Source organism: Mugil cephalus, chromosome 22, assembly GCF_022458985.1.
Source record: "Mugil cephalus isolate CIBA_MC_2020 chromosome 22, CIBA_Mcephalus_1.1, whole genome shotgun sequence".
NCBI lineage: Eukaryota > Metazoa > Chordata > Actinopteri > Mugiliformes > Mugilidae > Mugil > Mugil cephalus.
The window spans coordinates 10,591,944-10,618,934 of record NC_061791.1 but is presented as its reverse complement, the minus strand read 5'-3'; the positions used below and the strand labels follow the sequence as shown (position 1 = coordinate 10,618,934).

The 26,991-nt window shown below is 42.4% G+C and overlaps 1 protein-coding gene across 1 annotated transcript; it reads right to left on the bottom strand.

Moving 5' to 3' along the window:
- Positions 1–287: 287 nt before the first annotated feature.
- Positions 288–25,136, bottom strand: lrrc17 (leucine rich repeat containing 17). Its single transcript, XM_047575976.1, has 5 exons — positions 24,837–25,136; positions 15,215–15,594; positions 12,990–13,473; positions 5,006–5,161; positions 288–1,398 (listed from the first exon to the last, which is right to left on the bottom strand). The coding sequence occupies exons 2-5, from the start codon at positions 15,485–15,487 to the stop codon at positions 956–958; spliced, it is 1,356 nt and encodes a 451-aa protein (XP_047431932.1). The 5' UTR covers positions 15,488–15,594; positions 24,837–25,136; the 3' UTR covers positions 288–955.
- Between the last annotated feature and the right edge of the window lie 1,855 nt (positions 25,137–26,991).

Below are 26,991 nucleotides of genomic sequence, written 5' to 3'. Positions count from 1 at the left end.
ATTGCTATGGGGTGGGGGTGCCTGGTCTGGTCTAGGTGGGTGGTACATGTCTAAGTAACATCCACACGAATGCCAGGTTCAAAAGTTTCCAAGAAGAACATTAAATCGTCATAACATGGCCCTTCTCTTGTAAGTGGTCATAATGTTATGCCTGATTGGTGTATGTTTACTGTGATATTAATAAAAAATAACACAGCTTTTGTTGGACTAGTTCCCACAAGGTCCAAAAATATTAAATGACATTTTTTTTCCTGTTGATATTTAGCTTGTTTGTAACAGACTCCATGTTTATATTATTGCTAATAATAGTAGTTTTATTTGTATGTTTTATATGCATGATACTTATAGGTCATGGTGATTTTGGCCAATTCTCAGAATGTCTCGAAATTCCACGTCCTCGTTAAACTGCATTACATTTGTGCATCAAAAGAACAATTTTCAGAAAAAATAAACCAAATTTTATTTCCAGAGAACAGTTAGACAATACCATACATTAATTAAAAAACAGAGAGAGAGAGAGAGAGAGAGAGAGAGAGAAAAACACAACTACCTTTTTTTGGAAAAAAAAGAAGTATATCCTGAAGTCAAAATTACTGTAAAAAGACAGTAAAAAGAAGAGAGAGCACCTGCAGATCACTGTATTTTTCATGATGGGTGGAAATAAGATGCATTAATCTGAGACTAAGTGAACTGGGAATGTTCTGCAAATAGATAAAAAGAAAAGCTCAAAAGGCATGTCCTGGTCCTTGGTTTAAAGGTAAACTTAGCAATATGACACGTTTAAGTACACGTTCCTTGTTGCATTTTAATACACGTTTGGTTGCTTAAAGAAAATCTTTAGCCCAAATACAGGATTTTATCCCAAAATTGTACACACCGCATCTTTTTAAACTTCAAATCACTGAGTATACCTTTATTAAACCATTGTTCAGCTTGTCCCCAAACCACCTCCACTCTAACTCAACCTAATGATCTCAAACGCATTGAGCGGCTTCTCCTTCAAAGGCGTCGGCAAACGTTCATCCTGCTTCTCGCTTGTCTCCACCAACACCTCCTGCGCCTCGTTTTCCGACCCTCCTTGCCCTGCCTGTCCCGTGTCCATCCCTTCTGTTTGTTTATCCTTGGGACATTCCCCATTGTAGGTCTTGACATAGTCTTCAACGCGCCAGCCCTTGAACTCCGGTGGTGCCGAGCAGATCAGGCCGGTGTGGTAGACGCCGGGGTGGTGCTTGAGCCAGTAGATCAGGTAGTGGATGTTGTAGTCGCACATCCAGGGGTTGTTCTCCAGGTAGAGCTTTCGTAGAAAGTAGAGGTCCTCGAGTACGCTGTACTGGAAGTAACGGAGGCTGTTGTTGGACAGATCAAGCTCACGGAGGTACAGCAGACCTGCAAATGCAGCTGAGAAGGAGAAAATACCAAATTACTTGGCGTATCATCTACGTTTGAATACTGAAAGCTTTGTCCTTGGTTCTCCTCTGTCAATAGACTCGTGTTTTTATTGGCTCGTGTGGCTTATTTCTATGAAGGATTTAAAATGCAAACAAGTGTCAAAGCTAATGTGAAAGGGTTGGCTGTGGTAAAAAGTGAATTATCACTCAGCAGCAGTTTCCCTTAGTCCACCAGAGATCTTTAACCTCTCTGTGGTCATTGTTTTGGTTGCACGTTGTGGTTTATCCATACCACTTTCCAAGCAGCAGTTTCCCTTAGTCCACCAGAGAACTTTAAACTCTTTGTGCTCATTGTTTTGTTTTGGACGGTGTCAGATGCATCTACAGAAAAAGTCCTTATGAATAAGGTAAAGTTCAGAGCAACCTGATAAAGGCTTAGCTGCTAAAAAAGGGACCAAAATTTAAGCTGAAAGAGCAGACATGGTGTTGAATATTACATTTTTTCTCCATGTATCATTGCAAACACTTTGGCAAACAACTGTATAAAGGTACAGAAATGTAAAGCATTCAAGAAAACAAAACAAAAAAAAATCCCCTTTTTAGTGTGAATTAATGAGACAAGGGTGAATCATGAAATGACCAGCAAATGAGCTCCAGTCCCGACGGTATGTCAACGGACCAATAAAAATATAATTTTATGTTAGTTAAAAACACATGTATTTTTCCAATGGGTCAAACTCAAATCTAGACTGGATTAAACTAAAATAGCGGGACATGTCTTTAGAAAACGAGCTCTCTAGTGGTTAAATGAGTGACTCTCTGTGGGTCTTGAGGTATCTAATGAATTTAGAAGTGCATTTTGAATTGAAAGCAGTTGATACAGCGTATTATTCCTTGCAGGGATGGAGTTGAGGATGATACGTTTTGCACGTGTACCATGTGTAACAAAACAAAATTAACCATTAATAACTCTTGCTTACGGATTACAAGAAAGCTACACTTTCTTAATTTATCTCATGCAACATAATACACACCGGTTAAACAGTCAATGGCTCAAAAGAAACAAAAGACATGCAGATTGTCTTCACGGTCATCGTTGTCTAACCGTGAAAGTTTCCAGACATTGTTAACAGTCTGTTTTTCTAATAAACTGTGTGCACCTCATGTGTGTTGAGTGGGAGTAACAGGACAGCAGAGACTGTTTCACGCTGTCCGCTAGCCTGCGGCCCAGCTTTGATGTTTGTCGCTGAGCGGAAATAGGGGAAGGGGGGGTAAAATAGGAGGAGGAGGAGTGTGTGGAGCATATAGATGCAGACAAATATGATTAGAACAAAAACGGAAAATGGACATTAGCAATTGAAGTCCTTCCAGTGCCCTTTTTAATTACCATAACAGATAAGATCATTGAACAAGAAGACCAGAAAGATAGAGAGAACTATGGTAACTAGTAAGGAGGAGTAATTATTGTGAGGAATGGTTTCATGACGCTCTTTCACCGTCTTATCACTTTTCTCCCATGCCTGCCTCTCCCAAACTGGCTACTGTCCATTTGCTCTTTTGGGGCCAATACAACCACAAGAAAACCCAATGTGATCTCTGTTACTTTCCCAAGAACTGAAATAAGCAAATATTTTTGCAAATACTTTTTTGCTCTAACTCTGCCTGAAAAGCGAAATGCATATTTCCCAAAAACCTCTTTCTTTCCAGTTAGGGGGAAATATCTGTTCTTTGTCAAACTTTTATTTTTTTTTTATTAAAAAGTCACTTTTTTATTACACAAATAAATACTTAGTTGGACTACATGCTTGGAATTGGACTTTTATTGGTACATTTTCTAAATTTTTGAGGTATTAGTCAGAGTCAGATGGTTAACCTTTATATATACTGTACTTTCCTGTGATTTTCCGTATTTATAGTTTTTTGTATGTTTTTGGCCTTGCCCATAAAAAACACAACAACAACAAAAATCTGGCGCAAGAACCAGTCAAAACCGGAAAATATATTACACATAACTGTGCATCTCCACAGTGTACCAGAGCCTTTGAGCCACCTCTTCATTCATTTCCCTCTCTCTGGTCATCTTCCACATGTAAAACGAGCATGAATAAACAACCCCTGAATGTGATTGGGAGGAGGGGCAAGGATTGAAACCACATGTCACTGGCTATCGCAAGCTCTGAGATTTATTTTTCTCTTTCCAAATAGTTTTAGACACTGGGGACGAGAAACAGTAGATTGTTTACATGTGTTGCGGGGTAATGAGTAAAACTACATGGATTTCCCTCCTGGGCAGTTAGACAAGAGCCCAGACATCATTAGCCTGGTGAGAGTAATGAATCTGCACTTTTTTAATGGTGCTGCTCTTTTGCTGAGGTAGAATTCAGAACTGATATTATGCTCTGATAAAATGTTCTCTAGGAATCAGTACTGAATTAGTACTGGGAATCAGGCATTTGCCCATTCATGTCCTCAAATGTGGAACATTTCCACAGGCTGGAATGAATGGCGCTGATGAACCCCTAATAAAACTTAATTCACCAGTGAGCAGGTTTTCTTCCGATACAATATCGAATTTCAATGTTTGACTCAGTTTTCCCAGTGAATTATCACTGTCATTTTAAGCTGCATTTAAAAATTCTCTGTGAGCTATGTAGAATATTGCAATATATTGCAATAATGTATCGTATCATGACTCAAGTATCGTGATAGGTATCATATCGTGGAGTCCTTGCCAATACCCACCTCTACCAAAGCGTGCCTGCCGACACCAGGGGTGTGTCATCATTACCGTAATGACAGCTTTTATTCCCCAGAAACCGCAACTTCCCAGTGTTCAGCCACACTTTAAATCTTGTCCATCTGCGAATTACGGTAATTCAAATACCGCAAGCTTTTTTGATGCGCAGGTGGATGTTCAGGTTTATCTAATCTCAACTCATCTTCTACTACTGCTTATCCTCGCTAGTTTCTATCCCAGCTGTCATCGGACAAGAGGGAGGGTGCACCCTGGATAGGTCGCCAGTCTTTCTTAGGGCTAACACAGAGACGAAAAACCATTCGCACTCACTCACGCTCACACGTAGGGTCAATAATTGCTCCCCTAATGAGCATCTCTTTGGACGGTTGAGAGACTGGAAGAGGAATCAAACAGGATTTTCCTCCCCTGGTTTAACTGTGGGTTAATGTTGCAGAAGTTTGACTTTAGAACAGAGCAACGTCTGATGGAGCCAGATTAAACAAACACCTGTCAGACAGCCACCATCAGTTATGTCCGCGGCCAAGGTTCGGCTCACGGCTTTGGTTTTCATGCAGTTCTGGCTTTCTGACTCTCCTGTTGTTTTTAACCACCCCCACCTGCTCCACTTTACTTCCAATTATATCACCTGATCAGTCCCATCTGTACATACAGCATAGCACAGGTCTGCCATTCATTCCTCACTGAATAGTTTTTCTTCAGTCTAATCTGGAGTTTAATCTTTATTTTGCTTCGTGTGCCTGACTTTTGCCAGCTTGCGTTTGCTTTTATTTTCTTATCCGTGACAGTGCCAGGTTCTCGTGTAAGTACTGTATTGTGAGATAGGCGTGAGATGCTCTGGAAGGCAGGACCGTTGCGTTACCTGAGTCTATGTGGCGCAAGTTGTTGCTGCTAAGGTTGAGCAGCTTGAGGTCTTTGGACAGCAGGAACTGTTTGGGCCTGAGGTGTTTGATGTTGTTATTGGACAGATCCATCTTCACTATGTCAGACGGCAGGTCAGACGGGATGTTTTTCAGATCTGCAGGGAAAGAAAAGCAAAAGAAAAAAAAAACATTAGGACTTCTTTATTTTAATTTACAGTATGTGGTGATGGGTTTACAGGTCAGGTGAGCGCAACAAAAAGGGCTGAGAGTGCAACAAGCCAGGATCAGCGGAAGAGACGGACATCCAGTGTGTCTGCATCTTTATATGTTTCCAGGATGATTCAGTGGTCGTGTGTTTTACATTTTACATTTTCAAGAGCGAGGGTGACAGCGTGCACAGCAATATTTTATTTATGTGCCATGGGGGAGTTCTTCTTCCTCCCACTTTCTTACTGCGATTCCAGCCTCACACGGTTACAGACTTTAATGCACGAAACAGCGATCCCAACTTATTCCTGTGTCCGTAGCAGATCCCTGCAATTTTGGGATCGGTGAAAAGCCTGAGATTGCACAAGTTCTTGCAATCTGTATCGTCAAAACGAACGAGTCTTTAAAAGCAGTTCGCAAACTGGTTGCAGATGAGCGGAAAACACAATCAAGCAGTGTTTGTTTTGATATATGACGACTGCTTTTTCTGTCTTTCTTTCACTTTTTTTGTTTTATTTAAGTCAGATTGTGCGCGATATGCATGCGGTTGAGGGCTCACACGAGTTTCCCGCCATGTATTTATTTACACGTGCTGCGCAGTTTGCCCAGAAGAATGCTTACGGACGCATTTACGGTGCAGATGTTGCAGTCTTTACAGGGGCCACGCTTTACTGCCACAGATGTCGCAGGCAGTGATCATGGCTGCCATCAATCATCGCTGATAAAACAAAAACATGATAGCACACACACGCGCGCTCAGGATGTGCGCATATGTCGCCAGTGCAATCAGGAAATGTAATGATTATGGTTCTGTGATGCGATGCAGAGAGGGCTGATGAGCGTGCAGTCAGGAAACACGTTCGCAAAGTCAAGAGCAGACATCGGAGACTCTTTGGTTCCAGGTCGGTCTTGAGCAGCGGGAACGTCTATTCTGACATGTCCAGGGGAAATCCCAGATTGCCTTTAGGGGTTCATGTGTCTGCAACTATCTCCAAGCAGATTTTCGGATTTTTTTAAAAAAAAGAAAAAGGCTGGAAAAATTCAATCACTCTTAACATCAGTCTTGATTTCCCAGGCTCTCTCGTGAGAAAGTTTAAGCCAAAGACAAATCCTCTCTGGCCAAGAAGAGAGGTACATCTGTGGCCTTCTGTGTTTTACAGTAATAACCCTCTACACTGTGTCATCGGCATTCACAGTAGTTTAAGAGTGGTTAAGTCATGACTTTGATCAGAAGGCTCTATTTCCCTCTGGGTACGAAAGTCTTGAAGAAAAAATAAACAAAAGCGATTATCTTGCCTGATTATGTTTGCTTTGTCAGAGATGTGTTCACCGGGTCAGTGGAAGCTCTTCCCTGCTTTTAACATCTGCTATTGCATGAATGAAGAAACATACGGCGAGAGGGGAGAACTTGTAAGGACAGTCCTTCATTCATAACTGAGTTTGGCTTTTGCTGAATCTGCTTAAGTCATTACTCCCGTAAAACATCTGTCCCTCTTGGACCCTCCTGGTAAAAGATCTTGCTTTCTGCTTTGTCTTACTACCAAAGAAAATCTCTTCTTTTCTGGGAATCCAAGTCTTTCGTCCTATACAAACTTCAGTTTGTTTGTTGACTTCCATCATGTATTATTTGCAGCCTAAATTATATTTCCTGATTCGTCCCTAAAGTGCCAGGTCTGAATAACATTTTGCAGCATGAGTCGGGGGACTGACAAAACACGGAGGTTCCACTATGCATGAGTTAAACATTTGAAGTATGTACTGCAATAACCGTACAGAAATATTTACATAGTTTGAATAGATAGAACTGTTTCCCTGATTTAGGAGGAGCACAGATCATTAATCTGAACATTTATCCACACATTCCAGTCTTGAGCTGGAGAACAGTCTGCAGTCCTTTCTGCTCTTTTTCTCCACTTATTATATTCTATAAAATATTGAATATATCGCAGAGTGTGAAATATACAGCTACTGCCGTGGTAAATATTTAGTTAAAGCATGAACACTGAATCCACTCGAAGCGGGTTTGGCAATATGTTTCATTATGTTTACACAGCAGAAGAGGAAGCCTTTTTTTTTTTCCTCTTCCAGTGGTAACATGATTACTCAGGGGTCACCGGTGCATACTGCAGTAAACGTCAGTTAACCCACGCCCTCACACCTTGCAGGGAGAAAGTTTAATCCATGTGTTTTTCTAATGATTTAAGGCAGCATTTGTGCTGCCCGGTAGCAGCAGGTAGCCGTAAATCAGTTGATAGCTGCGTATTTCGTGTGAGGTCACTTGCACTTCAGTTGCTACTCTTGTGAACCAAGATGGGAGGTTAAATAGCATCAAAGGAAATAAACACAAGTTAACACGAGTGTAGCAAAAGAAGGGACATCATGCTGTTTATGAATGAGCCATCCCAGAAGCAAAAGGATGAAGCCTTGGATGAGGCCTGGCACCTGATACCTGGTTTGGGATTAAATGTTTGGACAAAAGTTACAGTGGCAGATGAAAGATGCTACTAGCCAGGTCTTTCATTTTACAGACTGGATAAGCCAGGCTACACTGATCAGCCTGTTTCTGTTCTCGTTGAGTGCAAAAATCAAATATCTGCTCTGGTCCAAAACAACGGACCTTATGCACCGGATGTTTTGTCAAAAGCAATTATTTGGGAGTCTGTCCTTGGAAATGATGATGAATGGACTGGCTAACTTTAGTCGTTAAGATCAATTCACCATGTGGGGAGAGCGTATAGAAGAGGAAACAATCTGTCATCTGGGGAGCATTGAAAGCTAGCAAGCACTGAGTCTAACTGGCTAAGGAGTTAGCATGCAGGTACACGTCTTTATATGGGAAATATGTGCGTAAAAGTCCTAAAACACACCCAGATCTGACAGTAGTTAATCCCAGGGTACTGATTTGTTCACATCCATGTGGATAGGTCACAAGTACATATCTTGAAGCCTCTTAAGATGGATTGTTGTGATTTGACGAATGTCATGATAATCCAGGTCACCATGCATGGTAAAATCTGCGTGGCCAAGACATTAAAACTGCTGCAGACTAACTTCTTGACTCCGGGCAGAGTCTGCAGCCAAACCCCTGCTGTTAATACAGAGATATGTCCATTATTCACTCATGCTCTCTACCTCTGCCTCCCGCTTAGATTACATTATGGGCAATTCACTTTTTTCTGCTTACTGTCTTCCCGTAGCCTGTGATTCAGGAAGTCCAGGGAGAGCATGACATAATATCACACATGTGGGAGTGCGCGCAGTCAACTCAACATATACATGACTCACTTTTCTGCTGTCTGCTCATATGGCCCCAAGCTTTTATACAGGATTTATGTTACCACTGAAGCCTATGATTTATTGACCTTAGGAGCGCAGTTTTGAAGGCAAGGTCTGGGAACAACCACCCTGTAGGTGGGTGTCTGAGCGACTTCAGGAGATTTCTGTGAAAAAACAGAAAAGAAAAGCGCTAATGACTGTAAGCTGGTTTTGCTCTAATGTGATACATCTGTGTATCAGTGTCCAGCAATATTCAGAATGAGGGGGAGATTTTTCAGTATTTTATGCATTCTTATGTTACATTTTTCATGCTACTGTGAGGGGGCTCCTGAGTTTTTTAACTGCAACATGGATGGTTTGAAACATACACAGGACATTTCTAGACCAAACCTTTTATGAGTGTTATCGCTGCACCCATCTGGATGGCATGTGACGAGCCTGTGGTAAAAACACCACATACAAATTAACCTCTAAATAGTCGTTTTACAGGTTCTTAGTAAGTTTCTGCACTGCTATTTAGAATATATCGTGGAGACAAAGAGGTTTCCACCAATCTTGGTCCAAAATGGTTTTCAGATGAACTATAGGAACTCCAGTAGAAGTATTCTGAAGGCAAATGATAGTATCGTCAGAATAAGTCCAAGACCCATCCTTGGAAAAACTGTTTGAAAAGCTACTTATTAACTCCAACCACTGTGTACTGCAGTTCTCTCCAGTGAGTACCATGTGGAGACTGAAATCTGCAGCGGTTCACCTCAGAGCAGCAGCGTTCAGACCAGAAGAAGCAAGGCATGGATACCAGGGAGACAAAATAGAGTTTTACAAAATATGTTTCCACTTGGCCTTTCCATTTTTTTTAAAAAAAATTTTTTGTTTGTTTCTCTCCCTGCTTCTTTCTCACATGAGAAAAACATATTCCAGCGCTCATGTTCAGCCACCATCAAACCTGGCTTGTTTTACTTTCACATCTGTTTCAGTTCTTTAGTTTCTCGCTGTTTTTCGTCATTCATACCAATATTTATCAGATCCCCTTGTTTACGTTTAAGGGTCTTGCTCAAAATATAAATGTTAGAAAGCTTCTGTTAACATATATTCATCTCTCTCTCTCTCGCATGCTAGGCTGTATGAACAAGTTCTATGCTTACTTAATGGTTCTGGTGATGGAAAAAAAGGGGGGTTAACACAGAAAATCTTCAATCTGTGCATCTGTGTGTGGTTTTCTTGCAGCATTTCTCTTTATTGTCTCTGCTGGAGTATTACGATGTGAATTAGCCTGCCACAAAATGCATAGCATTACTAGTGGTCAAATCTCCACAGAGTACTTTCAAGTACAATATCAGCGGGGGCAGACTACAGAAATCTTCTTTCAAAATCAAATGCATTTTTAGTTTACATTGTGGTTAAACTCAAATTAAAACCATTCTGGAGTCTAGTCTTATGGGCCAGTGTTTTCACAAGTGTGTCTCTGTTTGTTTGCATTGTGTATGTGAATCAAATCATGCATCCATATTCCAGGGACCCGCAGTCTAGACTAGAAAAGCACATTCTTGTTGATGGCATTATTCCAGCTGTTGAGACGAATCAGAGGAAAACACTTGGGAGGTAATTAATATGGGTTTCAACAAAAATAGTCCCAGATTGGATTTGCAGGTGCTTTGTGTTGAAGGAAAAGTTTTTTGGACGTCCAGGGTATACACGCTGCATGGTAGGATACAGTGGAAGTAAACATGTCCTGTTTGTTTGTGAGAAAGGACCATATGTTAGTTTTCATTATTGTTCCAGCACATGAGCACTGGTTGCAAGATCAGAAGAGGAGCCATATTGCCTGGATTGAAGCTAATATGCTACATGCTAATGGACGAACCACCAGTGGTTCAGCAAATCCTACTACACTTTATTTTGTTTATTTATTTTTTGAAAGTGCTTGTTCTTTCCCAAATCGTTTCAAAGGGCCACTTGACTGATGTTTCTACAAAACAAACCATCTGGCTCGCTGGGGTCCCTGTTGGTGGGTCATTGTGTTATGGAACACGATGTGCGCAAGCTTTGACTTTCTAAAAACAAGCTTCATGCCGCTCCATATAATCTGTGAGACCAATATTTCATTAATGAAGGGGAATACAAAGCGATTATTAATGAGTTTATATATCAAGTCACATCTGTTATTCCAACGTTTTCAAGGCCAGATCATAAAGCTTCACATCTGTAAGATTGTCGAGTCGACAAAAGGAAGATGAGTAGTAATTTCAACTAAAAGACAGTGAAGTAAGTAATGCTCACAGTGCAAGAATATGGGAGTCCTTTCAAACCAAAAGTGCAGAAACCACGTACTTAATGTCATCCAGAACAGCTGTAGACATACAGTATGTCGTTCATGGTGTGGCAAAGTTTAGAAGGAGGCAGGATGAGGAAAGCTATTACCAGGCTATGAAGAGATGGATGGAGTAATTGCACTGTGAGAAAAACAGAGAAACCTTACAGTGGTTCAGATAAAGAACTGATTCAAAAGTTCTTACTGACGAAGAAAAAAAAATTGGGAAAGTATGCAAAAAGCTTCCTTGAGCATTTACACAACACAGATGCTGCCTTGTGTGGTTTTGGCTTGTCGATGCTTTGTGAAGGATTACTTTCTCTGTAGGGCACATGCTCTCCATTTATAGATGCATTCAGCTGCTCATTTTAATGTGGGTACTCCTTTTGTCTGCATCATTAACAATCTCCTGTCTAATGACTTCAACGGACAGGGTGAAGACAACCAAAGGGAGACGATGACAGAGCAACTAGTTAAATAAGATGCCACTTAAAAACAACCAAGAGTGCACATCTGCAAAACTTTGAAGAACTTGCCAATCTCTTTGATTGTTTGGAGTAGTTGTAGTCAATATAATAGCAGACTCAGAGGGGCAGTTTTACAACCAGAGAGGCAACCAGATGTGAAATTTGGAGAAATGCTGACGCTTTGTCACAAAAACAGATCGAGATGAACTTCATTACGGGTGTCTGAATCTCTTGGGGACGTCAAATCTGCAAAAAATTAATGGAGGCATTGAAATTCTAATAGAATACAGCACAGGAGAAGGAGATGTTATAAAAAACCACCACATGTTATTGCAACACAAACACACAAAGATGTAGCTCATTAAACCGCCGCACAATAACATGCACGACATGATACAAAGGAATCGCAACAAAACGCGTGAAATGAAATTTCAATAAAAATCGGTGCCTTTTACCCAGAAGCTGTTGTGGACCAGCTTCTGCCCACCATGCACCATTGAAAGAACATACCACAACCTGCCACAGAGCCTGCTCCTTATTCCCGTTCCTGGAAGTCCCCGGCTGAGAGAACGAAATAAAACAAACACATCTCTGGTCGCTGTCTCATTGTAACCAAAACAACAGTAAAATTAACTCTTGTGCCTAATTTCACTGGATAAGTAAGCTTAATTCTGGACTGGAAAATGCTGAGCAAACCTGACGAATGTACTTTCTTCTTCCAGATTCGTCCATTTGTCTGGACGTTAAGATCAGGGATTTTTTTCTTGAAGTGGCCAAGTGCCATGTCCTTTTTTAACTCTTACTCCAGGATGGATACTCCCCCAGCCAGCACAAGACTAACCTTGAGTGACTTGTCCAGACATAAAGGTACATTAAGTGGTCAAACATATGTAGCCGTATAGATGAAAGACTGTCACGTTTATTTCCAGGAAAAAAATGTGGCTACTGCTATGTTTACTCACAAGCATCAAACATATAAAATGACCATGCATTGCCAGCTTCAGTGTTGCTGTTGCGGTGTACTGGCATCCCTTTAGAAATGTATGATACATACATGGACATTCCACAGTTGCTGACATGCTGTGTCAAGCTGTACTCTCTTGGTAACATTGTAATAAAAAAGGGGTAGGTTTCACTAGCACTTGGAACCTTTACAGACAGAATAAAATGGGAAATTTGGGGGAGAGAGTTTGACAAAATCATGCCTGTCACACAGCACGCAGCAGCAAGGGTCAGGTTTCGGTTAGTAGTTTTATACTGCTGGCTTCCATTGAAAATGATTTGTAGTCAGCTGGCTTTTCAGCCGTGGTCTGAATCCCATCACGATTAAACTAATCAGGGCATGCGTGATTGACAGCAAACATGTTTTCCCGTCCAACATGCTAAATACATGTCCAAAGGTTCAGTGGGGTTGTACGTAGGAATGTTGTTGTGGATGCACAAATGCCTTCACTAAATCTTATGAGAGTACATCTAATAGTTGGTGACGTACAGTATCAACACAAACAGAGCAATACTGTCCATAGGCTAAAAGGTACTCAGAGCTGCCTTAGTCTGGCTAGCTGTAACATGCAACAGACAAGGCATGCATACTTTGCATTGTGTCATGTCTGCTTCTGATTTCAAGCTAATTCCAATAAATTCGGAAAAGTAGACTTTGTTTTAATGTGAAATCCGGCAAGATAGTGTGTCACAGATAAAATTAAATTGATATTCTCTCACCTTTGTTGCTGCAGTCCAGCAAAGGTTTTGGAAAAATGTAAGTGTGGCACATGGACGTGGCTGGTGGCTTCGCAGTGACCAGAGGCCTTGGCGGCAGCTCCTTTCCATTCTCCGGTCTCTTGTCTTCCTCACACAGCAAGTCCACGTTTAGCTTTTTCAGCTTCTGGCCCTTCCTCGACAGAGGCTCTGCACACTTGGCGTAGTTGCCTAGGTTACGGCTGCTAGGCACCTGCAGTTTTCTGATCAGACTGTCCAATGGGCATTGGCAGTTCCAGGGGTTGTCGTAGAGACGGAGGTAGGTAAGACGGGGCAGAGGGAGCAGGACCTCCTCGGAGGCAGTTCTCAGGTGGTTGTGTTGGAGGAGCAGGGTGGTGAGCTGGGATAGGCCACTGAACGCACCATCCTCCACCATGGAGATGACATTCTGCTGGAGATCCAGACTCTTCAACTGGGTGAAGTGGGCAAACATGTTGTCCCGCAAAATCTAAAGGGGAAGATAGGAAGTGTCAACTCTCTGGAATGGCTGTCAAAAGACATTTCTTTTGCATATGGACATTCAAGTATTAATTTTATTAATACTTTCTCATTTCAGTTTTGTGGACTCTTTAAGGACATGGGCACAGCAAATAAGTACTTAACCTGTACACAATACACAGACTATAAGCAGAGATTACTAACAAGTACGTTCTCCGGTTCTATGAGAGGAAATGTTGTTCTAAGCCAGAAGGTGACTCTATTTATTTTGCAGAAGAGGAAACTGGGACAGCTACGATTGCATATATGGAAACTACTGCACAGAGCTCTCCTAAATCATACTGATCAGTTGGATACAGTTTTCTTCTTATTCAGATGGCCATGTCATTGTGGAAGTACTTGAATATTGTGATGTTCTTATGAGATGAAAAAGAAAACCTAGAAAAGATTTGGGTATGTGCTCACTTCCGCTTTACTTAGATGATCAGCCAATTGGAGTAGGCTCCGGTTCAACACACCCCATCAACTGGAAAACTGAAACCAGGGTCTCCAATATCAAAAGTGCAGGACATACAGGTAAACTGGGGCCACAGCTGAATATCAGCCCAGTGTGTCACAGCTTTAAGACATTAAACACAGAGAAGAGAGCCATGCAACCTTGGAACAATAAATCGACCAAAAGGCTGATGAATGGATGATTGGCTATAAAAGTTGAGTGAAGGACTGTCTTTGGTGCTGCTCGGGTAGAATGCGGAGAACTTGTAGTGCTTTCCAGGTGGAAACAACTGTGTCTGGAAACATGATTTTCTTTAGAGTCTGCTAAGCATCGTGTTATTTAGTTTGTCCTTTTTTTGATGGCTAACATTACTTAACAGCGAGTAGATGATTGTGTCAAACTCTTTTGTCTTTGGCCAAGTCTCATGGAAATGTTTGCCTAGGACCCTGATAGGCTATCGCTCTTTGTATTATTTGTCTACTAATTTAGAAAATTTGGAATCGCACAGAGACTAGTTTTGAACAAGGAGAGGATTACGTCAATGCTGGAGTTCCAGCCTTTAGATTGGGTTTTGCGTCCCTTTGTTTGGTCAGATCTCTTTTGCTGTTCAGTTAGTTCTGAACACACACACACAAAAAAAGTTCCTTTGATTCAGTGAAAGATTGTGACTTTGGTTAAATTGGACAATTTTAAAAGCTTGAAAAGCAAATATCTCCAACAACCTCCAACGAGATGAAACGTTTGAAATTAATCCAACTGAAATGCACAACACAATATCATGCACAATCCAACAGGGCCACAGGTACAGATGAAATAAAACCAGCTTCGGTCATTTCATCACTAATTACACTCGTTTTTCAATGCTTTTAATTGTTCCTTATTCATTTATTGGCTCGCTGGTAAGTAATTTTGTTTTGGTTCTCAACACCTGTGATACACGCATCCTGCTCACTCGCTCATACATGCAAAAGCCTACACACACACACATCACAGAAAAGTCTGTCTTTGATCTCAGCCCCAAATAAATGGTGCACAGATGCTTACTGCATCAACAGGCTAGCTGGGTTTAAATTCAGGGGAAGCCATTTGAGACGCTTAACTCTATAAATGTATAAAGTACCTCATTTACCACATATAATTGCATTACATATCCTCAGAATCCATTAAGTGATATTAACCGTGTCCCTGATCTGAACTGGAGCTGGTATGTTGACTAACTTTTGCAACACGGATGTGAAAATGTGGGTGGAAATACCTGAATCTTGTTTCTAGCCAGCAGTAGGTGGTGAATATCTTTCGGCCAGCTCTGCATCACAGTGGTCAGCTGCCTGTCCTGGCAGTCCAGGTACTTCTCCCCCGCCTCCATGTACTCCTTACACTCGTGAGTTTGGCGTCTCATGACCCCGGCCCTGCCTCTGCCCCGGACACGGCCCCCCACGCCCTTCCCCACAGCCCTTGACCGAGGGCCTCTCCGGGGCTCGGCTGACCGGAGGAGCAGCAAGAGGAGGAAGGTAGTGAGGAGGCGCATGGTGGGAGATGAGAGGGGAGGAAGTTGAGCCTCCTGGTAATCAAGTCAACCTTGGAAGACTGCTCTTTGGAAGACTGCTGTGGCGGGACACAGGAGGCCGGTCACAGCTGTGTGTATGAAGAGAAAAACAGAGGATGAATTTTCTATCTCCAGTTTCAAGCAGACATGTACAGCATTTAAACTTTAGCCATTAAAGGGACACTTCAGTTCCTTTTATAGGACATAAAACATTTTTATTGTTTTATAAATTCACAAAGCAAAAAAATAAAAGTTTTAATTCAACAAAAATGCACAGGTGCAGTCCTACATAGTGAGATCCTGAAACTGCCTCACTGCACATACTGAAGGAATTAGTGATGTGAACGTAATGTGAGGAAGCGAAGGCAGTAAAGGGGGGGATTTGGAGGAAAAGCAAAACATTTGTTACCTGTTAACTTATTAAAGCTTAAATGTGATCAACCAAGCACACCCGGATGTTTCCCCTTCCTGTCAGACATCTTTTCAAACATTGATGACGTTTATGTGCATATGGGAATCACAGAGTCTCAACCACTGACTGTATGTGTTTCAGCTGCTTGGAAGAAAAAAGAATGAAACTCAAGCTAACAACTTTTGCTCGTGAAATGTCAGAGAGATAATTTCGCTTACATTTTAAAATGAATTATTCATACAATCCAAAAACGACCATAATGTGACTGTGGTTCTGTGGTAATTACGCTAAACTTGGCATGGATGTATTTGTGTCCCAGTCTGTATCCGTGTCAGTCTGGCAAGAGGATATCTGCTAGCATTCTCAATCTAAGTCAAGGCTCATCATCCCCAGATGATCATAAAATGTCTGAAAATGTTCCTTGCAGTTACAAGAAGAAAAGGGTCCTGCCAGTTTCACAGAAAAGGCTGCGGACACCTGTATTAGAAGTATTGTCATTGTGGAGTTGGAAACTAGTGGAAGAATGTCGAATTTAGCCAAGAAACAGTCTTTGCATAAAAGAACTATTGATTTTTATATGGATTTAACAATTCAGGAAGACATCTCTATTGGGTCTAATTACCACTAACACTTTTTCTATTGTGCATGATTGAAACGTACTTACACCACCAGAAATAGAAAACGCATGTTTCCCAAATGTGAAATTATTGCTTTTCCATCATCTCTTTACTGCCCCTGTCTTTTTCTGGTGCTCCCATGCAGCCATACAAACTACCGAACTGTGAAACTATCTTCAACCACAAGTATAAAAAGCTCCAAATGTGGAATTATTGTAATTTATAGCTTAGAAATGATGGTCATTGTCATGTTTTGTTGCCTTTTTTTGCAGCACAGACACTTGTTCTGAAATCACAGCCCGCTCATGGGTCTCTTGTGTGATTACAGACAAAAATGGTGAGGCCCATACAGTAGGTCTTCCAAGGAACACTGCACGCACACATACACATACACAGACACACATGTGTGTGCTGACTCAGTCCAACTGTACCAAACCGCAGCCCTCTCACACAGTGGAACAAGCCTGTCAATGCAGATGGTGCCGTTTCCATTGTGAATAACAGACTGGGCATGTTAGGTCGCTGCAGACAGAGACAGCTGAGAATGTATCAGGAGACACACTTTCCAGTTCACCGAGCAACAATCAATCACCTCAAATGGAGCAGACATGAAAGTTTCTTTCACAAAAGCTATCCCATGCAACAATACCCTTCCAGTGAGTTGTATCAAAACAGGAGCTTCATGAATTGGTCTTCCCAGCCCCAGGCTATCAATCTCCGCATGATTGTGCCTTTCTTTGTATTTATGCATGTCGTTTTGAGGCTATGCATTTGTCTGATCTATGCTCAGAAACTGTCCATCAACTGTAAAGCACATGTTCTTGTGTCTGTGTTGCATGAGCGCGAAGCTGATGAGAGACACGTTTCAACGCAAGATGAAACCGCTGCCAGTACAAGCCCCAGACTAGACTAAGACTGAGGTGGAAAGCGTAAGAAGAGGTCTTGAGTATATCCAGACGCGTCCTTTCTCTGTGACTATATAAGAGTTTAATTGTAACCGCTTTCACATTAAGTCTCTTGGTCTGACACAGGTAGGCGGTACAGGATCCAGCTGTATAAGCTGGTCTATGTTTGCAGGACAGGTTTCTGCTTACTCAAAGTTAGATGGGGAGATAATACCACTCTGGAGACAAAGTCAATGGAGCAGAACATCCAAGCAGGAAAAGTGCTTTGTCAGCGCAGATTGAAGGAAACCAAAGTTGGACCAAACGTAGACTATGGAGACTAGTGTGCAGTATGGATGATACTGGGAATTTTGGTATCTGGATCAGATACTAAGTAAATACTGGGCTAGTGTCGCCGATACTGATATCCATACCAATACTGATACCAATACTTTTACTTGAAATATTAGGATCATTGAATAACTTAGTAATTTTGCCTTTAGTTAGTTCATGGGTCTTCAACAGGGCGTCCGCTACCCCTAGGGGGTCTGCAGAGGTATTGCATGGGGTTGCATCTTTGGTTGATTAGATATTCTTGACATATATTTTTTGAAATTTCCCCCCACAAATATAACATATACAGTAGTTATGGGGTCCCTACTTAATCTCCCAATCAGCTTGGTAGTCTTTGGCCTGAAAAACGTTGAAGACCCCCGAGTTAGTTGATTATGATTATTATTGTTATAATAAAAGACAGGCCAAATATTTTGGGCAAATAAACTTATTTTTATTAACTAATGACAATATAAAACAATTTAACAGCATACAAATTAAATAATTCCTAGTGTGCAGTCTTCCAACAAGACAAAAACCATAGCGCCATCCTTTGGTGATGATGTTACAATTAGGTTGAAAGGTTGGGCTGATCCAAAAAGACTTCACGCGAGAAGTGTTAAAATGCAAAGAAGCAGCAACAAGAGGAAGGCCCAGGCAATGGATATGTGTTAAAAGTTGCTTTCTGGAAGTTTTTCGTGCAGCCTTTTCCACAACAGGTGCAATGAAAAAGGACGGACAGCAACAGAAAACACAGAAAAGGGTAGCGACAAAGTATCTGTGACTCTGGCATTATCCTTTATCATTTACAAAAGCCAAAGTGTAAACTTATACGTTTTGGTTTCATGGTTGTTCCAGGGCAAGAGATCCTTGGCTCCACTGGTTGCCAATGGAGACGAGAATCCAACATCTCAAATATAAGATATAGCTTTATTCTCTCGTCCATTTCTTTTCATTAGAGATTTGTATACCTTACCTTACATTATGTTGTTTCCGTATACAGCTGCTTCTTACAGTTCATTCTTAGTTTTCGTGTCACTCAAAATATCACCAAAGCAAGTATCAAGTTTGAAAAAGGTGTTTAAAGTGCTAAAGTAAACCCTGACAGAATTAATAGGACCACTGCTGGTACAGCTGTGCACCAAAAAAAAAAAAGTCCAAGCCCCGGTCAGCCTTTAAATATCCAACTCACATTCCAGCTGTGACCATAACAACCCCACTCAGGCCGAACCCACCCCTGCGGTTCACCTCATGCCCATACCAGCCCCGAATTAAACCTTTCAGTCTAGTATTATTTCCCACCCCAGCTCCCACTGGTCAGCCTGTGCCAACCCAAAGCAGTCTCAAAGAAAACCTGCCTCCCTTACGGAAAGCCCTCAGGATTTTTGGTTTGATATTTCCTTGCTTTAAATATTGTTTTTGCTGCCACTGTCGACTGTCCTGAGCCAGAGTAAAGTTTGGTCTGGAGATAGAATATGGTAGCAACGTGTCTCTCAGTTTTGATTTTGCAGAAAAATAAACTTGTGGGAAGAATCCAAGGTTTTACGGAAAAAGTAAAAGTTACTTTGGTACGTCCGAGAGTGCCAAGGATCATCATATTTCATTCTTCAGCACCTAATATAAAAAGTCGCATATTTGGATAATAATTTTATCAGTTTGTTTATATTTTATATTGGGTGATAACATTTCAGTTTTTGCTAAAACTCCAGGTTTCATTGTTACAGCCAGACCACAAACAGGCAGCAGTGCCAGTAAACCCCTCGGGAGGTTCGTACTTCTAACTATTATGTCATCAGTTGTGATAGAGATTCGACTGCCAGACTACACTGGAGCAACACTTACTGTATCATCGTACTTCAAGCTTCGGAGCAAATGGAAAACTCCTCATTTGATAATCTCCATTAATCCTTTCCAATTGCTTTTCGAACCAAAACAATTCATCTAGTCGGGCCAGGGGCAAGTAAGAGACAGCAAACACTCAGCGCAAATGGGCTCTAGCTCAAAACAAACCGCTGATTGAATGCTTCAGCCTCCTTTGTGTGTGGATTAAATGATCCGAACTGAATATTCAGGCCCTCTGCTGCGCCAAAATGAAAGAGCCTTTATCTTGAACTTTTTATTTTTCATCCTCTGTTTGACCCTCTCACGTGTTATCCGGCATTATGATTAGTACGAGAATCAACCAAAAAACTTAAAACCACGGCTGTAAATTCTGAACATAATGTGGGGTTGTTAGTGCTGGGGAATGAAGTGGAACTTTTGCAGTAATCCAACCAGGTGGTTTGGCAGGGGTTTTAAAACTTGAAAGCAAGAGCTGCGTGTGAAGGAAAAGGCACAAACGGACACTGTATAGAAGTCTAAATAGCTGCTTATTACTCTCACTGGCCACGGTATCAGGTTCACCTTGCTAGTAGATGGTTGTGCCCTCTTTTGCCTTCAGAACTGCCTTAATTCTTCGTGCATACTTTGAACAAGGTGTTGGAAACATTCCTCAGAGATTTTGGTCCATATTGACATGTTAGCATCATGCAGTTGCTGCAGATTTGTTGGCTGCACATCTATGATGCCAATCTCCCGTTCCACCACATCCCAAAGGTTCCTCTATTGGATTGAGATCTGGTGACTGTGGAGGTCATTGGAGTACAGTGTACTGATATGAGCTTTGTGACATGGTGCATTATCCTGCTGGAAGTAGCCAATGGGTGCAATGCGGTCATAAAGGAATGGACATGGTCAGCAACAATGGTCAGGTAGGGTGTGGCATTTAAACCATGCTCAGTTTGTACTGAGGAGCCAAAAGTGTGCCAAGAAAATATCCCCCACACCATTACACCAGCCTGAACCGTTGATACAAGGCAGGATGGATCCATGCTTTCATGTTGTTTACACTACATTCTGACCCTGCCATCCAAATGTCGCAGCTGAAATGGAGACTCATCAACGTTTTTCCAATCTTCTATTGTCCAATTTTCCTGTTCTTAGCTGACAGGAGTGGCACCCAGCATGGTGTTCTGCTGCTGTAGCCCATCTTCTTCAAGGTTCAAGGTGTTGTGCATTTCATTGTGGAATGCAGATGGTCTTCTAACTTCCTTGGTTGTAACGAGTGGTTATTTGAGTTAATGTTGCCTTTCTATCATCTCCAGCCAGTCTGCCCATTCTCCTCCGACCTCTCACATTAACAAGGCATTTTCGTCTGCACAACTGCCGCTCACTGGATATTTTCTCTTTTTTGGACCATTCTCTGTAAACCCTAGAGATGGTTGTGCGTGACAATCCCAGTCGATCAGCAGTTTCTGAAATACTCAGACCAGCCCGTCTGTTAATAATAACCATACCACGTTCAAAGTCATTTAAATCCCCTTTCTTCCTCATTCTGATGCTCGGTTTGAACTTCAGCAAGTTGTCTTGATCACCTCTACATGCCTAAATGCATTGAATTGCAGCCATGTGTTTGGCTGATTAGCTATTTGTGTTAACAAGCAATTGAACAGGTGTACAAGTGGGCAGTGAGTGTATAGCAGTATATTTATGCAAACAGACTTAAAGAGAGACACGTGCAATACAAGCATCTGTACGGGGACAGTAACCATATTCTCATATAATCCTCAGGTGCATTTGTAGCGAGGATTGGTTATGTTTGATGCTTTTTGGAGACATGGGAAATTTCATGACTGTAATGTAATCATTCACCAGTCACTACAGAAATGACTGGTGCCTTATTTTTGGACAAACCTTTTTTTTCGTTTCCAGAACAGTCACTTGAGTTTGGGTGTTAAGATTTTCAAACATTGCCATTTCCTTAAACTTTGTCAAATGTGCGTCAATTGGCTCTGTTGAATGGAGGGAAAATCTGACACAAACACAAGGACACGCGCGCCTCCGTATTCTCCGTCCTCGTGCGTCTGTGTATGTTTTCTGAATTGTCCGTGTGGGCTCAAACGGGTCATTTGTCCTCACCAGACCAGCTGAAACCCAGACACGTCTGCCTCCGACCCCGTCGCACACCACCTACATCAGGAAGAGGGGGCGAGCGGAGAGGAGGCGGTGGCTGCGATTAAGAGAAATACAGATGGAGGTCGCCCGCATGTTTGAAAACCATTTGCAAACAATGTCTCGGGCTGAAATAAAAGCGCAGGGAAAGGGGAGGGGAGGGGGCGAGAGACGGAAGGAAAGTCCTGAGGATGCGATTAAAGCCTGGAGCGCACCAGAAAAGGTTATGATGTCAGCTGGAGGGAAATTCCCCCTGGCAGAGGAGATTCGTGAAGTTTCAGGTGATGGGCTACTTGGGAGAGGTGACAGCAGCACCAATCCTTATGTAATACTCAGGTTATTTGTGAGTTGTGGGTTAAGGTACAGGATTCTTTCCAGTTTTGTCCAGATTTAAATGTTTAAGACACATTTGGTTTAGACACGCTGGCTCTTACTGGTCTTGGAACTTAATTTGGTGGTGAGACATTCTAAACCAGTGGTGGCCTCCATAACTTTTTTTCCCCCACTACTGCAGACACATTACATAATCAGCCTAGAACATGACATACAGGGCATGTTCACTGTTTATCGTGGGTGAAAAGAAAGGAAAGGCAAGCAAAAGGCACTGCAAAAACACGACTATCTAAAAAAACAACCTTTTCTATGCTTATCTATGTAACAGTCTCACACCAGCACAGCCTTGAGACTGCCACTGCGGATGAAAAGAGTTCAGACATCCAGAGGAAACGGCGCAGAAACACAAGGGTCACTGTGTTACGGAGAGAGGGAGAAAGTCAGAACAAGGAAGGAAGGAAGGCAGTAAAAATGAGAGTGAGGGTTTTCATCTTTGCTCCTAATGAAAAAATGCAAAAAATCCAGCTCCCATCCAAGATGCATGAACTGAGTCAGGCGGAAAAAAAGATAGCAAGAACAAAGAGTGAGCTTATAGGTGAGGATTTATTATTTATTTATTTTTTTTGTATTTCACAAGCCAGAAAGCCTCCCAGCAAGCCGACCTGATTCTGTTTCCTTTGGGCTACATTTCCTGTGCATGTGTGTGTCCAAAGGTCTGCGGCTGGTTTCCGTGTAATAGACAATATAGGAAAGAAAAACAGCAAGACGATGTTGCAAGGAAGACTAAAAGTTTTCGAGCAGAACCTAACGCTGAAACAAAGGATGAGACAGTGGCAGATGTATGTATGGAGGGAGTATGAACGAGAGAGCCCTCACACATCCTTGAGAGCCTAATTGAAACCAGACGAGCTCGTTTTTGCCGCAGAGGAAAAGTGTGGAGGGGGGGTTAGAGACAGAAAATTGACACTGTGGGAGAGGGTCAAAAACAAACATCGGGATGAGAAGGTTTCGGGTGGAAACGGGCCAAGAGGTCTGCCATCGTGTCTGCTGCTTCACACTAATTAGTCCGAACGTGCGGAAAAGATCTGCAGCTGCTGCGCCAAGTGAAGGTCTCCCGAGCATGCACTGCACACAGCTTCTGTGTGTTTCCAGGCAGATTCCAGTTAACGTTTCGCAGGCAACCGTGTGGACACTCATCTCCTCCGTCTCTTATCGCATCATGTTCCATGAAGCACTCAGCTCCATCATGACGCGTTAAAAGTTGCATTACTCCCGAGCCAAAATGCGTCAGGTTAATAAATCCCGAAAAGTCAGTGAGGCAGCTTATTTACGCAATGTTTTACTTATTTATTTTATTCTATAGCTTTTTGTTTTGTTTTTTTTTCTATCTAAAATCTGTGAAAGTCTTCGTCAGAATCAGGGAGTTAAAACGCTGTCATGGGATGTTTAACAGAGCTCAAACCCCCATCGCCCCGGCTATGTCGACCGGTCTGGATGAGTGCCAGACACATCTGCGAGGTAAACACACACACACAAGGAGACCCGTGCTTTCACTCCTCTTACTACGAATAAATTTTTGACAGCGACATGCTGAAACAGCAGAAATTCAAGTGAAAGGGGCTTGTGCACGTAATCGGAGTAAACTTGCAAGTCAAGCAAGTTTCTCTTCCGCCCCCCCCTTTTATTCGGTGAAGGACTCCAGGGTGAAACCGCGCTCCCTCGTCGCTCTGCACCGCACAAGTTTGGAATTATACTAGCAGCGATTCAAACACAAGGAAATGTAGGTCTCTCTGGGGCTGAACATGCAAACCCGTAGAGAAACCTGCAAGTGTGCTGCACATGCATGCAACAGCTGCCCCCAAATTTGCAGACAAGCCTCGCAACTAACAGCAAATCCTCACGATCCCACTCCGTTTTCCAACACCATACAGTGCGAGCTGTGCATTCAGTGAGCATGAGTCATTTGGAGGGCACGGCTACCCAGAATTTCCTTGCTTACAGTACAAAGAGGGTCCAAGTGGGGAAATTAACCCCTCGCTCTGGCAGAAGTGGCGCTTAGCTCCGTTCATCATGGCAGTGCGGGGGGAACCACCATCCGGTTACATAATAAAAGCATTAAGGAAGCGGCTAAAACGAGCGACTGAATGTTTTCTGTCTCTGCGGGTAAATCAAGATTAATGTCGGGGTGCGGTGACCCTCCATAAACCTGGCACATCTACAACAAATACAAAATTTGTAGCTGGAAAAAGAAAAGTGCTTCCTTGAGCAATTCCTCAAATGAAAAGCTGGAGCAGGGTGGACCTTCTGCCAAAAAAAGTAATGAATTAATATCCTATTCTGTATTATAACCACAAATGCTTTCCTGGTTGTGCAACCGGCACCTAATAATTGAATTAATGTCTGACACTGAAAAGGCTTCTCAGCCCTTCAGCCCATGCCCATAATGTCCAAGGAACAAAGGATTCAAAAGAGGTTGACTCAAATGCCTTGTCACAATTTCAAGAAGGATTAAAGCAAGAACAGGAGAAAATCCTGCGGTGCCTTTTATGACATAATCCAGTGCAAACGTTCCACCAGCTTCTCACTTTAAGATTCATTTTCTGTGACCTTGTCTTTGCAGTATCAGATTTTATCATTTAACTGTACCACGCATGCTGCCAAGAATCTTTTCCTGTCTCACGGATAATTTGGGATTTGTTCTTGTTTTAGCTGCAGGGTCCGTCACAGGCAGATAGGGTTGATGCAGGGGATGATGTACCTACCTGTGCAGGTTGAGAACCTGACTTGGGCTCGTCCAGTAGAACCTGCAGATCTCCGGTTGGTCCCGTGTCCCAGTCTCCTAATCCTGTCATGAGCGCTGCATGCAAGCCAAGAAAATCTGCCTGGCTGCCTGTAAACTTAGAGCCTGGAGTGAGGGGCGAGTGAGTGGCTCCTTCTCCCCTCTCTCTCTCTCTCTCTCTCTCTCTCTCTCTCTGCAGAGTAATTGACTACTGCCTTATGCAAGCTACTACTCTCTCTATGTTTCTCTCTCTCTGCTTTTCACCCACTCAGCTGGATCACACTGAGAGTGTGAAGAGAGAGACAGAGAAAGAGGGACTGTGAGCAAAGAAAAACTGATTCTCATAGGAGCCACGAGGCTGTGTCTGGTTTAGCATTACACTCACACACACACACTCACACACATGTGTGGGAGGGCTGCAACCCTGCACTGGTCCCCTCTGTTAAACCCGTGGACTTGCTCCAGGGTCTAAGTGCTAACTGGTCTAATAGACTGAAAGACAGAGACAGAGGGGGATTGAGCAGCTGGGTGGCACAGAAGCGGTCACGCCTGTCTGTCTAGTTTTCTGTCACGTTACGAGCAGAAGGGAGACACTCCGAGATGCACAATGAACCTTCACAGGCTTTTTCCAAAATAGCCTCGGCCCACTTCCAACATCTGCCTTTGATCGCTGCTCCGGTGGAAGATCTCTCCTTTGTTATGAGGGCATGGAAGATGTTACCATCCCTGTTGCAGGCAACACTCGTGGTTTCACAAGGGTTTGAAAAGCAGTTTATAGTTTACAACAGTTCGAGAGGTAAAACCCGCCGGAGTGTTTCGTCATGCAGCCTTTTTAGCTATGCTAGAAGCTTAGCTTTAATGCTGGTTTATCAATGCACCACTGTGGTCCAGGCTGAAATTTCTATCTGTTGGATGGATTGTCCTTGCATTTAATAGAGATCTTTGTGGTCCCCATAGGATGATTCGTGATAATTTTGGTGATTTTTCTTTTGCAAAAGTCGTGTCCTCTTTTTAAGGCGGTAACGTTAGCTAATGCCAGTCATCAGAGCTGTTGACTAATGTTACTCATTTTACCTGGCCAACAAATGCTAGCAACACAAAATAAACACTGATTACTGGGGGATTTGTATTTACCGCCAGTGGTTTGTATTTCACCAAATGGGGGCGTGGCCTAATTTGCTGTTCTCTTCTATGCCTCCACCACCACAACAATGGCAGGGGCCAAAGGTTCACATTGGTCAGAGGAAGAGGGCTGATTAATCAGATAGTTTATAGTTTACAGAGAACAACAAAGTCATTGCAGCCGTGTTGTTGTGCTGCTGTAACCGAATATAAATAACAGTCACTGTAGCATGACATCGCACCATGCATATCAACGTGATGACATACATGTTGGAGGCAACTGTGCTCTAGTTGCCCTAGTGTGAGTGCACCGTTAATATGGCCAAAGGTGTGGATATTTAGTTGTAATTGTGATCAGTCGTCAAAGCTGTCAGTGTTTACCCCTGATTAGCAAGTATCGTACTAACACGCTAAGCTCATCAGCATTGTAAACATTGTCCTTGATAAACCTCAGTGTAAACCTCAGACTCCTTTGTGAGTTGGCAATGCAGGACGCTTTATCCTTAAAAATAGAACAAACAGAAATGGATCCTCAAGGAAGTTCTGGCTTTACTGAACATATGTGTATTGTTACTGTATGTCATGCAGAACTACACTGAATAGTGTTAGTATTAAGTCTGCATAGGTTCTCAGTCATTCTGGTATACCAGGCGGAGCTAAGCGGTGTAAATGCAAACAAAACAAATAATCCCATGAATGTACATACTGTATGTAGTTCTCAGAGGACCTCTTCAGTGGGTACTTAAAGAAACCTTGCGCTAGCATTCTCGTGCGCCTGTTAGCATGTTGTCTTTGGCATTTAATTTAACGTACTGCTATACTCAGCCTCGTAGAGCTGCTGGCATGTCTTGCTCAAATACTGCAGAGCAATGAACTATTACATTTGTGTTGTACTTTTTGTATTTACTGGTTTTGCCAAAATCTAATTTTAGCCACTCGTTTCTCAAACTCTATTTTAAATTTAGTTATGTGACGCAAGGCTACTTATGAAAGAGTAAAGAGCAGTGGCTGGACAT

Coding starts and splice junctions, on each gene's coding strand:
- lrrc17 (XM_047575976.1), bottom strand. CDS start 15,487: ATGCGCCTCCTCACTACCTTCCTCCTCTTGCTGCTCCTCCGGTCAGCC. Junction 5,162..12,989: donor GCTGGACTGCAGCAACAAAG/GTGAGAGAATAT, acceptor CTTTCCCTGCAG/ATCTGAAAAACATCCCGTCT. Junction 1,399..5,005: donor CTTGCGCCACATAGACTCAG/GTAACGCAACGG, acceptor TCTCCTTCTCAG/CTGCATTTGCAGGTCTGCTG.